This window comes from Rhinopithecus bieti, unplaced genomic scaffold (assembly GCF_001698545.2).
Source record: "Rhinopithecus bieti isolate Rb0 unplaced genomic scaffold, ASM169854v2 scaffold_7681, whole genome shotgun sequence".
Taxonomy (NCBI): domain Eukaryota; kingdom Metazoa; phylum Chordata; class Mammalia; order Primates; family Cercopithecidae; genus Rhinopithecus; species Rhinopithecus bieti.
In genome coordinates, this window is record NW_016806571.1 from 6,996,710 (window position 1) to 7,010,205 (window position 13,496).

A 13,496-nucleotide genomic window follows, 5' to 3' on the forward strand; every position below is an offset into this window, starting at 1 on the left:
GACTATCTCTCTATTTATATCTTCTTTGATTTCTTCCATCAGAGTTTTATAGTTTTCCTCATATAGACTTTGTACATATTTTGTTAGATTTATACCTGTGTATTTAATTGTTTGGCATTAATGTAAATGGTGTTGCTTTCATAATAATATTTTTTTTATCTTATACTAGCGTTCTTTTGGTTAAGTATTTGCCTAATATATCTTTTTCTGTCCATTGACTTGTAACCTTTCTATGTTCTTGTGTTTTTAGAATATTTATAAATGGAATATAGTTAGGTTTTTCTTTTATTATTATTACTATTATACTTTAAGTTCTAGGGTACATGTGCACAACGTGCAGGTTTGTTACATATGTATACATGTGCCATGTTGGTGTGCTGCATGCACCCATTAACTCGTCACTTACATTAGGTATATCTCCTAATGCTGTCCCTCTCCCCTCCCTGCTCCCCACAATAGGCCCCGGTGTGTGATGTTCCCCTTCCTGTGTCCAAGTGATCTCATTGTTCAATTCCCACCTATGAGTGAGAACATGCGGTGTTTGGTTTTCTGTTCTTGTGATAGTTTGCTGAGAATGATGGTTTCCAGCTGCATCCATGTCCCTACAGGTTTTACTTTTTTAAAAAAGTCTGACAATCTTTCCTTTGACCTGAGAGTCTTACTCATTTGCATTTATTGTAATTACTGATATACACTGATGATATTTTTGTTATTTGTTTTCTATTCACTTTTTTGTACTTAATAAGTGATTTTTATTTCTCAACTTTATTCTGGCTATATATCCCACCCTCTGTTTTTTCTTTTTTCATTCTGTTTACTCCCTCTACTTATGTAGAAGTTATAGTCTATGAAGATGCTTCTTAGTAATTACTGTAGATAATTTAGCATTAATACTTGGTAAAGTCTGAAGTTAATGATTTTTATCCTTTCTCAAATAACAGAAAATAATTAGAAACTGAGTTGTCCAGTTTATATTTTATTTCTCCTATAAATTTGACATTATTGTAGTAGTTTTATATTGTAACATTACTCTCATATTTCCCAGTATCTTTACTCATTAACCTTCAAAATTTCTACTTGGGATCATTTTTAAAATTTCATGTATATTCTTTAAAATTTCTTTTAGAAAGGGTCTGTTGGGTAACAAACTCTTTGTTTTTTGTCTTTTCCAATGATAATTTTACTCGGTGTAGAATTTAGGTTGAAAGGTATTTTCCCCCTGCATATTGACAGTATTGTGCTGTTTTTTGGCTTCTGTCATTGTTGATGAGACGTCATCTGTGAGTCTAATTCATATTAGTTGTTTCACTCTGATATGTCTAGGTAGAGATTCCTTTTTGTTTATCCTGTTTATCCTTTTTGTTTGGCATTATGGATTTTCCGTATCTGGGAGTTGATCCATTATTTACAATTCTTATACTTTTAAAATAGTTCTCCTTTATTATCTTTCTTAGCTCCTTCTGAAACTCTTTTTAGTAGTATGTTGGACCTTCTCATTTTCTTTCCCATGCTCTCTCATATTTCTCACAACTTGTCACTCTAGGCTATATTTTGGATATCTTCAGACCCATCATTCTGTTTCCTGGTTCTCTCTTCAGCTATGTGTGTTCTGCTGCTTAATCCAGCCATAAAGTTTTAAAATTATAAAGATTGTCTTTTTCTTCTTTTTTCAAATCTGCTTGCGACTTACCGTTGCAATTCTTTCCCCATATTTTCAAATTTTTCTTTTATGTCTTGAAATATTGAAAGTGTTATCTTTTGTGTTAAATAATTCAGTATCTAAAGCCTTTGTGAGTCTGCTTCTGCCATCTGCTTCTGTGGAGACTAACTTATGGTTTGCCTTCTTTCCTTGTGAGTTTTGTGATTTATTCTTGTGAGATGCTTGTTTTACTCAGAATTTTATATATAAAAATTCTTCGGCCGGGCGCGGTGGCTCAAGCCTGTAATCCCAGCACTTTGGGAGGCCGAGGCGGGCGGATCACAAGGTCAGGAGATCGAGACCATCCTGACTAACACGGTGAAACCCCGTCTCTACTAAAGAATACAAAAAACTAGCTGGGCGACGAGGCGGGCGCCTGTAGTCCCAGCTACTTGGGAGGCGGAGGCAGGAGAATGGCGTGAACCCGGGAGGCGGAGCTTGCAGTGAGCTGAGATCCGGCCACCGCACTGCAGCCTGGGCGACAGAGCGAGACTCCGTCTCAAAAAAAAAAAAAAAAAAAAATTCTTTGAGGCCTGCGTTGATGCCTCCAGAGAAGATTGTATCTACCTGTGCCAGTTGCCTGGAGGCACTGCCAACCTGGGAAACTTTAATTTATAGTCTCTGCAACATATTTTTGCAGATAACATGAATTTCATTCATGGTAACAAATTCTGAGGGGAGAAAATTTTGTCTCCTCCTGAGGATTAAGGTTGACATAAGTGACTTTCCTTTGTCTTAATCTGAACGGTGTTTCGTTTTGTTTCTCATTTCACCTTGCACGGAGAGTGAGCTGTTTGGGATCCTCACTTTAACCAAGAATTTTTTGTGAGACTCCATTTGGAGGCCCTAGGCTTTATTTCCTTTCCTGTCTCCTGTGCAGCCAGTAAGGTGAAAGCCCAGGTTCTCTGGAATTCAGTGGAAAGCCTGCTGGTGTAAGATGGTCAATTACTTTGGTGCTTGGGGGACTCTGATGGTTTCCCTTTTTTGTTTTTAGCCTCTTTGACATTGTGCCTTTTGTGTCAGCTCGATAGTATTTTTTAACAATTATAGTTTTAAACTAAAATTGTGTCAATCAAAAGATTCATTCAGCACATCTGGTCTGCCATAACTGGCCAGGCTGGAAATCCTGTTTCTTTTAAAACATCTTTTAAAATTTACCTCTTGTGAGGTTTTGTTTCTGTTGTATTATTTGGAGATGCCAGCAATCAAAAGCTCTGAAGTTAATTGTTCAGTGTTTTATAAATGATTGTATCTTTAAACCATTTTATCTTTTTCTTTTTTGTATGATTATCAAGATTGTCATATTTGATAGTAAAAATAATCAGCTTTATAAATGTGTAATTCAATTTTATTTGATTTTTAAGAAATCTTATAATGAAATTCTCCAAATGTAATGTCATGCTCTTCACTTATTCATCTATGTGTACAGTTTGATCATAAAGGTAAAGATGAAAATTTGTTAAGAAATCTAAACTACCATTATATTCTGTATACTTACCTTCTCTGTTTTCTTTTCTTTTTTAATGAGATAGGATCTCACTCTATTGCCCAGGCTGGTCTTGAACTCCTAAGTTCAAGCAGTCTTCCCACTCGGCCTCCCAAAGTGCTGGGATTACAGGTGTGAGCCACCGTGCCAGCCTGCTTTCTGTTTTGAAAGAAACATTTAATATAATAGGACATCTATAGAAGAAGTGATAAAATATCATTTTAAATAAGAACTGAAAGCTTATATTTTTCCTCTTCTAACCCGAACTTTCATATTTAGGTTTTAGGAGAAGTTTCAGCACAACTTCTGCTTCTTCCCAAAAGGAGATTAACAGAAGAAATGCTTTTGCCAAGTAAGTATTAAGAAGATTTAGAAAAACACCTTTCAAGATGAACATGATGGGATTCTGTGAAGAAAGAAAAGTGGAGTGCTGTATCTTTTGCATCGCTTGGTAGAGTTTTAACACGTAGGAGAAAAGGTGTGATGAGTGTATTGAGAAGAGTTCTTCCTCCCTCCTTTGTAAGCGCAATTAAAAATGTCACCAGTGACTAAAACTAGTGCACTGCATATATTTTATCTACATAGAGGTTAGAACTGTTAATAAAAGTTAGAAGAATTTACATATTGTCTTTTCATTAAGTAGGGCGGATTGCTTTTAAACTCTCCTTAAGTAATCAGAGATTTGATTTAATATTGCCAGTGGTACATGAAAGAAATGTAAGGTGTAATCTTAAGTTATTTTGAAAAATGCTCCCAATTCCTCTTAAGAGTATATTGCTCAAAAAAACCTGTTGTTTTGTTTTGTTGTAGAGAGAATGCCCTTTGCTCTTTTTCATTTTTGTTTATCTCCCCCAGACCCACTTTACTACTCCCCAGTGGTTTTCTGAAGCTTTTTCACTTTAGAGCAATATGAGGCTCTTCCAGACTGATTGGGTTTAGAGGTTCTTTTTTTAAAATGCTGCCGGTTAATCTATGAATAATACCCTGGGGGAAAAGCCTTAGCTGCTTAGGGAAGTACACGTGCTTGCTTAAGTAGTGGGACCCTAGCAACCACCAGAAATTAGAGCCCAAAGGCTAGAACTTGATGTCCCACCGGGGATAGGCAGGTCATTTGTTTACCTTCTGGCATGAAGGTATTGGCAAGCTTCACAGAGATCTGAAATTTCACGGGAGAAGCCTGGCTGGTCCTAAGGACTGTTAGGTACTGTTGAGAGGGTTGGGTGGGACTGTTTTTCTCCCTTCCTCAAAACCATCACCAATTTTGAGAATTTTGAAATTGGTCTTCTTGCTTGAGTAGCTGAAAGAGTTTAAGGGCAGTCAGTTTATGCTCCAGTTTATTGAAGATATTCAAGAGTTCCTAGGCAGAATGGAAGAAGCTGCTAAGAAGAAACAACCAGGAAATAAAGGATTCTGAAGGGAGAGAGGTATCCAAATCAGTGTCGAGATGTTGGTGAGTGGAAGAACATGATACAGAGAAGCAAGGGAAGGAGAAAACAATCTGAGCCCTGGGAATTATACAGCAGGTATGGTCATACACAAGACGCTCTGCAGACGTGTATGCAGAGGTGGAAATATCCAGTACTTCCCAGTTTTCTCTAAAAATANGAATGGTCTCAATCTCCTGACCTGGTGATCCACCCACCTTGGCCTCCCAAAGCGCTGGGATTACAGGCATGAGCCACCACGCCTGGCCGAGAGTAAACTTTTTACATTATTTATTTATCTGTTTTTACTCATAAAGTGTGCAACCAAAATGTTTGGTGATCATTGTTCTCAGGAACAAAAGAAGGTTTCAGGTGCTGGCAGGCACTAGGACATTTGTCCCTGCTCTTAGGGGTGAGGGAAACAGGGCAGTGCTCGATGGCCCTCTGCTAAGGGGCCAGAGTTGATTGCGTGTTGTGCTGTTGTTAACCTGGAGATGTGGTGCGTTCTGAGGCACATGTGTTGAGAAAGCGCGTTTCTTGAGATTCATCAAACTCTGCTCCATTTCCTTGCTTATTTGTATGGAAATAAATGGTACTTTGAGAAGAAATGTGGAGAATCCAGTCAGAGATGATGGACATTCTTGGGTAGAAACTTGAAGGCCTTGGAGGACACATTTGGCCCCTACGAGTGAAAGCAAGCTGGGAGAGGGGAAGGAACAGTCCCCCCATGCCCTTTCTGTGAGAAAACAAGATTTTTCTAGATCACATACGGAAATGGTAGTGAGGAATACGTTTCATCCCGAGGAAGACATGGCAGAAAGAGGGAGGGAAGCAGCTCTGTCTTCAGAACACTGTATGTCCAGTGCCAAGAATTAGCTTGAGATTTTACCACACAGGTAAAATCAGGTCACAGGGACCTGACAGGCATGAGGCATCCATTCTCCTTCACTCTGCGGATGTCTGCATCCCGCCTGGGATCTGTCTCCTGTCCCGTCGTTACTAACTCACTTCAGCTCTTCTCCATGTTATCAGCAGGGCCTGCTCAAAAATCCTTACTGGGTCCTGTCTGTGGAATCTGGCTCATTGGCATGGTTTGGTCAGCCCAAACCTGATTGTCTTTAGGCGGAACTCGTACGATCCTGTCTGCCACAGGTCTGTCCTCTCACATCATGTGCTTGGGTTTGTTTTCTGCCTGTCCCTTAAAGCTTTCGAATTCTCAAACACAGAATGAAGTCCAGATTCATTGGCCCAGCATACAAAGACCTACACGATTGGCTCCTGTGTTTCCCTGACTTTTGTTTCACCGTAATATCCTCACAGGTGATTGCAGTTCTCTAAACTGTATGCTTTTCAGGAATATAAAAAGTAACACATATTTTGGCCAGGCACAGTGGCTCATGCCTATAATCTCAACACTTTGGGAGGCCGAGGCGGGAGGATCACTTGAGGTCAGGAGATCGAGATAATCTTGGCCAACATGGTGAAAGCCCGTGTCTGTTAAACTACAAAAAATTAGCCGGGTGTGGTGGCTTGCACCTGTAGTCCCAGCTGCTCAGGAGGCTGAGGCAGGGGAATCGCTTGAACCTGGGAGGCGAGGGTTTCAGTGAGCCAAGATCACGCCACTGCCCTCTGTCCTGGCAACAGAGCAAGACTCCGTCTCAAAGAAAAGAAAAGAAAAAACAAAAATTAGCTGGACATGGTGGCAGGCACCTGTAGTCCCAGCTACTTGTGATGCTGAGGCAGGAGGATCACTTGAACCTGGAGGGGGTGGAGGTTGTAGTGAGCCTAGATTGCTCCACCGCACTCTAGCCTGGGCAACAGAGCAAGACTCTGTTGCAAAAAAACAGAAAAAAGTAATATATATATTTTTCTCAGACGACGATCTCTGCATTTCCTTTTCTGTGAGCTTATCTTTCAAGCTGGCAGAAATGTCATTTCCCCACTAACGTGTCTTTCCTGAGGCTTTAAGGGAGAAGAGACATCTTCCTCTTCCGTGCTCATTCTGCACTGTATAGTCTTTATTATAGTATTTATTACATTTGACTGATTATTATGTACAGATACCTAGAACGTAGCCCCATGCCTGCCATTTCATAGGTGGCCAATAAATGTTTTTGAATGAGTAAACAGAGCTCTTAAACATACCGCAATTCTAAGTGTCTCAATTCTCTGGCTTTTGAGCTTTGACATACCTTGAATCAGATAAATCATTCTTATTAGAATGTTAAGTGTTTACCCAAGCCATTAATTTTTGGTTTAGATGTTGAATCCATTATTTACTTGTTTCTTTAAAAGCTTTTTTGATTATGAAAGTTGTATAATATTTGAAAAATAAAAAACAAATGTAAAAAGGTCATCTGTAATTTTGATACCTAGATTATCACTGTTAGCATTTGGTATATACTTTCCCAATTGTTTTCCTAATGCATGTGTCTGATTTTTTTTTTTTTTTTTTTTTTTGAGAGGGAGTTTCACTCTTGTCGCCCCGGCTGGAGTGCAATGGTGTGATCTTGGTCACTGCAACCTCCACCTCCTGGGTTCAAGTGATTCTCCTGCCTCAGCCTCCCGAGTAGCTGGGATTATAGGCCCGTGCCACCATGCCTGGCTAACTTTTTGTATTTTTAGTAGAAATGGGGTTTCACCATGTTAGCCAGGCTGGTCTCGAATTCCTGACCTCAGGTGATCCACCTGCCTCGGCCTCCCAAAATTCTAGGATTACGGGTGTGCACCACTGTGCCCGGCCATGTGTCTGAATTTTTAAGCAAAGGGAGATGAATCATATTCCATATACCCATTTCAAAGCTTTCCCCCTGTATGTCGTGCTCATATTCCCATATTCTTTAATAGCTTCCTTCCGCGTTACTTTTGCAATGTTTTTAAAGACTGTGCCATGATATGAAAACATTTTTATGGCACAATAATAAATGAAAAAAATCAGAATTTAACTCGTAATAGATGCCAGACTTCTAAAACATGTATTGAACTCTCCCATTCCTTTCTCCTTCCCCAATACTTCCTATCTCTTTCTCTACGTATATGTGTGTGAGGGTGTTTTTCAGTATTTATGTATTTATTTGATGAGTCTTACTCCGTCGCCCAGGCTGGAGAGCAGTGGCACTATCTCAGCTCACTGAAACCTCTGCCTCCCGAGTTGAAGTGATTCTCGTGCCTCAGCCTCTCGAGTAGCTGGGATTACAGGTGCCTGCCACTGTGCCCCTTTAAGTTTTATATTTTTTGTACAGCCAGAGTTTCACCATGCTGGCCAGGCTGGTCTGAAACTCCTGGCCTTAAGTGATCTGCCTGCCTCAGCCTCCCACATGCTGGGAGTATAGGCGTGAGCTGCCGTGCCCGGCTCTTTTTTCAGTTCATGCATTAAAGGTCTTTATTTGCAGTTAATTTTAATATGGAGGAGTGGTGAGAATCATAGCCTTTGTCTCAGCTAATTTTTACAGCACTTCTAATTCCATGTTCACTCCTTTTTCACTGCTTTGAAGTTTTACTTTTAATCACATGTAAAATAATTATGTGTATTTTTCATTTTTCTAAAATATGTTTTCTGTGTCATTTAAAACTACATTCTTATGCCAGAGCCACATTGTTTTAACTGTTTTAACTTCATAATTTAACATAATGGCAGCATAAACCTTGCCTCATTATCTTTCAACCTTTTCTTAATTACCAGTACCCATTCTGTTTGTGAAGAGAGGCTGGCCTTTGTGCTTATACAGCCGTTGATCTGAGCCTCATCTTTGCTCTTTTCATCTCTTTGACCTTAGGCACATAGCTTAATTTTTTTGAGCCTCAGATTCTTCTTCCGTTATAAGGAGGTAATAATCCCATCTTCACTGGTTTGGGTGAGATCAAAAGAGATAACATATGTGAAGTGTTAGGTACCTACTAAGTGTTCAGGAAATTATAGCTATTGTCATTATTCATGTGAATATTACAGTAATTTTGTCAGGTTACAAAAACCATCCATTTGGGGAGAATTAACCTATATACATTTCTATTTAGTAACAGAGCTCCTCCACGTATGTTCTTCAGTAAAGATTTATGCTTTTTCTTACAGGTATTACATGTTTCTTCATTAAATTTATTATTGTATTTGTGCATTTGACATGTAAATAATTTAAGACTATTTTCTAATTAGAATTCTATCACGTACTTGCAGATGTGGCTTAGAATAAATCTCTGAGCCTCAGTTTTCCTATCCATTAAAATTAGTCATCTTCCTTTGTTGCAGGGTGGTTGATAGGAGCAAATGAGACATTGTATGTGACAGTGTATTAAAAATATAGAAAGTGAAATGAAATATGAAATAAGACCCAGATTCTCTTCACAACAAGATCCTGTGTAGTTTTAGTAACAGCTTCTGTGTTGAATCTCCTGTGGGGTAGGGAGAGGGGTTTCTTTTGGAGGGGAGGTGGCATGGGATAGAGGATGGAAGGCTCCAGGTAGTTTTGGTGGTTTCTTTCTGCCGTTTTGGAAGGTCTCAGCCCAGGGGGCAATAAGACTCTGGTCATGTTCCTGTTGTGGGTGAATATCAGGGTCAGTTACTTCCAGTGGACAGTGCAGGGAGCTCTGGGGCAATATGGCCTTGAGGCCTTGGGTGAGTGCACTGGGGAATCCCATGCCTCATTATCAGGTTGTGGTGGTGGTGAGTGCTAGGAGACGTTCTAGCACATTGTAAGGAATGTTATGTTGTAGGGAGAAGAGGTAGCTGCTCAAGGCACCTCAGACCCTCATTAGTGTTAGTGGCTGGGAGGGTGCTAAACCTTGAACCGTAACTGGAGTTTATACATAGAACATATATGCATCTATGTATAGATATTTCCTAAGTTGTAGATTTAGTTTTTGAAATTTGTTTTCATATGAAAAAATACTTTTTCGAGTGAACAAAAAATAAATTTACTACACTGTCAAAATACTAGATTCTTTTCTTTTGCTTTATTTGATAATATTGATAGCAATTAAAACAGCCAAAATACTAGATTCTTTCTTTTTGCTTTATTTGATAATACTGGTAGAAATTAATTAGGTATAAGTGTATTTTTTCTAATTGCTATTTTACTGAAAGCATATATATGTATATGTGTGTGTACATACACATATATATGTGTACACACACACACACACACATATATGTATGGTAAATGAAATCTTAAATCCAGAATAGGGTAGTCTTAAAATAGCACAAAGACAAAAACTTTTAAAATGTTAAACAAAAGTACAGTTGAACTTTGAGTAATGAGTGCGGGCGTTAGGAGTGCCATCCCCTGCTTGCCTGCACAGTTGAAAATCAGTGTATATCTTTTGACTCTCCCAGAACTTAACTACTGATAGCCTACTGTTGACTGGAAGCCTTACCTATAACATAAATAGCTGATTAATACATATTTTGTATGTTACATGTAGTATGTACTGTACTCTTACAATAAAGTAAGAAAAAAATGTTAAAGTCATAAGGAAAATATATTTACTATACCTTAAGTAGAAGCAGATCATCATAAAGATCTTCATCTTCATTGTTCTCACTTTGTGCAGGCTGAGGAGGAGGAGGAAGAGAAGGGGTTGGTCTGGCTGTCCCAGGTGGCGGAGGCAGAAGAAACTCCGTGTATATGTGGACCTCCACATACTTCAAACTTGTGTAGTTCATGGGTCAACTGCATATTTTAAAACTGCTATTTAAAATTTGAAAATCAAGTTGTGACCATAAAGTATTCTCTTTTGGGAACTGAATGAATGAATTCTGAATCTGGCAGTGGAAATGATATCAGGAAATGATGGCTGTCGTCATTCTTTATGTGAAAATCACAGTAATCTTCAGCACTAAAGAGTTTTCCCCACTTTTCCCTTCCGCACAGATCGAAAGCTGCTTTGCGTCGCAGTTGGAGCAGCACTCCCCCTGCAGGCGGCATTGAAGGGAGCGTGAAGCTGCACGAGGGGTCTCAGGTCCTGCTCACGAGCTCTAACGAGATGGGTACTGTTAGGTACGTGGGCCCCACTGACTTTGCTTCAGGTATCTGGCTTGGACTTGAGCTCCGAAGCGCTAAGGGAAAAAATGATGGGTCAGTGGGCGACAAGCGCTATTTCACCTGTAAGCCGAACCATGGAGTCTTAGTTCGACCGAGTAGAGTGACCTATCGGGGAATTAACGGGTCCAAGCTTGTGGATGAGAATTGTTGAGTTAAGCTTCTAAAATATTAAATAAGCTCGAATATATATATAGATTTGGTGTAAATAAAGAGTCCATGGTAAATGGTTTACTTTATTTAGCCATATTTAAATTTTGAAAATATAGTTATCTTCTTAAAACCATTATAACAATTCAGAGAGAGTTCTTTACAAAGCCATGAATATGAACTCTGGGAAATCATGGTTCTTTTAAAGCAATTTTCAAAATAAGTACCGATTAAAGCTTTAGGTCCCAAGAAAATTCTGGGACTCAGGAAGAAAAAGTGCCATCAGGTGACCAGCTGTTGCATTTCTTTGCTTATTCTGTTTTCGTTTTGCACAAACCTATTGGATTTTTCTTAGCGCCGTAATTGCGAAGGGTTTCTCTAGCTTTGGTTACGAATAATGTTCACAAGACCTTTTTTTCATCAAGTAGTTTTGGAATTTTTCTTTCTTTCTGTGCTTTATTACTAATAAGTCCAATAAGTGAATAGTAGCTAGATGACTAGTATGTATTTTTATATTTTGGTAAAATTATTTGCCCTTTCAGAAATGCCTCGTCTAAAGATATATGATAATTTTGGGGTTGGAAGGGGCCTTAGAGGCTCTCCAGCTCTGCTTCTTGTCCATTGCCAAATACCGAAGTGGAAGCCCGTCTTACCTGGGGTCACTAACTGGTTGGTTAACTGAGCTAAGAGTAGAATGTGGGTCTCCTCACTTGTGGCCCAGTGCTCTTTCCTCTATACAAAATGTCTAATCTCAGACTTTTCTTCTGCTGCTTGACTGCTTCATCTGGATGAACTACAGAAACCCATGATTAAGGTTTATGAATTCAAGTGATAATTAGATTTTTTTGCACAAACTTATTTAACTTCCTTATTGGATATGTTTGTAACACATAAACGGGAAGCACTTTTAAAACATGATGCACTTTTATCTTTGTGAAGACTTTACCGTCCTTTCCTCCTGGGATATGAGAAACATTTTAAAAAACGTATTTAACAGAAGAGAGCAAATAAAGATATATTAGGAGGGATGTATTAGTTATTTACTTAAATGTTTATAATATCTGGATTTTTTTTGTTTTATTACTCATAGAACTGGTGTTGTGTTTACTGTTTTTATTTCTCGAATTGTTGCTGAGTTCAGCCTGTTACAAAGCTACAGAACTGTATTGTTTTATTTTCTTCTTGAGCACATGTTAACAAACTAAGCTTCATAGTAGAGTGATGTCATAATGTAAAATGTTTGCATTGTGGTTACATATTGAAGTTTATGTCCTGTCTGTGTAAAGATTCATCTTTTGTGAATATTTAGACTTGACCACAGAAATATTGGAACAGTTTGCTTTATAAGATTAAAAAGTATTCTTCAGAATGGAGCTTGCCTTGTGCTTAGAAATAATATGTTGAACTATTTTGCAATATACTATTTTAAATCTAAATTCTGTCACTTCGCTGCCTTTTTAAAATAGTGTGGTGTTTCAAATATTGCTAGAGCTATTTTCCTGAAATACATTTGCAAAATAAGGCTGCTTTGTAATCAAGGAATATTTTTATTGATTGAAGGAAATGACTGTATTGCGATTCAAAAGTAAACTTATTTTATTATACAGATTATTTCTTAAAACTCTATTTATACCTTAACATGAAATCCATGACCACACCAAACTTGGTTATTCATAATTTTTCCTGTTAAATATAAAACACTGTAAGTTAAAAACCATAATGCCAACATTGAATTTATTTTTGAGGTCAAAGAACCAGTTGTTCTCTTTATATTTAGATGAGGATTATTAAGTCCATATAACATGTATGTTTGCATATATTATACATGCATATTAGGTGTTTTCATTTGTGTTTTGCTTATGAAATGTCATTTAAAGTTCAATTCTTGAGCATCAATAAAAAGGGAAGCTGTGTGGTTTTGGAATGGTATCTTGTCATTTACCCTATTTGCAACTCTCCTTTTCTCAGTAACTCAGGGTACATATGCTTTGAACTTTTCCTCATGGTAATGGCTTGGGTTTGTCCTATCCCTATAAAGAATATTAAAAAGTATCATGCTTTCTACTCAACAATGTATGTTCATAGCCACCCTCCTATTATTGTTTTGATGAAGAGTGAGTCATTTAAGAAAAGAATGTATTTCTACAGTTAGGATTTCACTTGTTTATTTAGTGTAGGATGGAACACTTTGAATTTAGATTAAAAAATAGAAATAACTGCCTTTTACTAAAAAACTTTGTTTTTATATTTTGTTTTATATTTAAGGTGATTTTGAGGGAATATTTTTAAGTATGTAAGAATGGTGAGATACAGCTGTTTGCTGACTGAACCGCGGTGTTGTAATCTTGGTGTGAGTCTCTGGCACCTCCTCTCAAGAGCTCGTTGTTCCCCTCTCATGTTTTAATTTTCTCTTTAGCATTTGGTCATGCTTACTACTGATTACAACTTCTTGCTTATTATTTCTTTCTTCCTTCACTAGATCGAGGAGTGGATTTTTGACTGTTTCGTTCACCACTTTATCCCCAATACCTAGAATAATACTTGATACCTAGTAGATGCTCGGTTTTGTTGCGTGAACAAAGGCAGTAAAGGCCACTGATTGTTGGAAATATGCTATCTAGCTAGCTAGCTTCAGACAAGGGGCCTTGGGAGACTAGGCCACAGAACAGGTAAATTTTCTTAGACATGGAAGGAAGGAGGACAAG

General features: G+C 38.2%; 1 protein-coding gene across 9 annotated transcripts in view; it reads left to right on the plus strand.

Moving 5' to 3' along the window:
- Positions 1 to 12,715, plus strand: part of CLIP4 (CAP-Gly domain containing linker protein family member 4) — a 98,933-nt gene extending 86,218 nt beyond the window's left edge. For 6 of the 9 annotated variants that reach the window (XM_017877027.1, XM_017877026.1, XM_017877035.1 and 3 more), the window contains 2 exons: positions 3,465 to 3,537; positions 10,474 to 12,715. In XM_017877027.1, coding sequence (XP_017732516.1) covers positions 3,465 to 3,537; positions 10,474 to 10,795 — 395 coding nt within the window. In that variant the 3' untranslated portion in view covers positions 10,796 to 12,715. Of the gene's footprint in view, positions 1 to 3,464; positions 3,538 to 8,623; positions 8,679 to 10,153 lie in introns of all 9 variants that reach the window. The other 3 variants (XM_017877030.1, XM_017877032.1, XM_017877031.1) reach the window with 2 other exon arrangements.
- Positions 12,716 to 13,496: the final 781 nt, after the last annotated feature.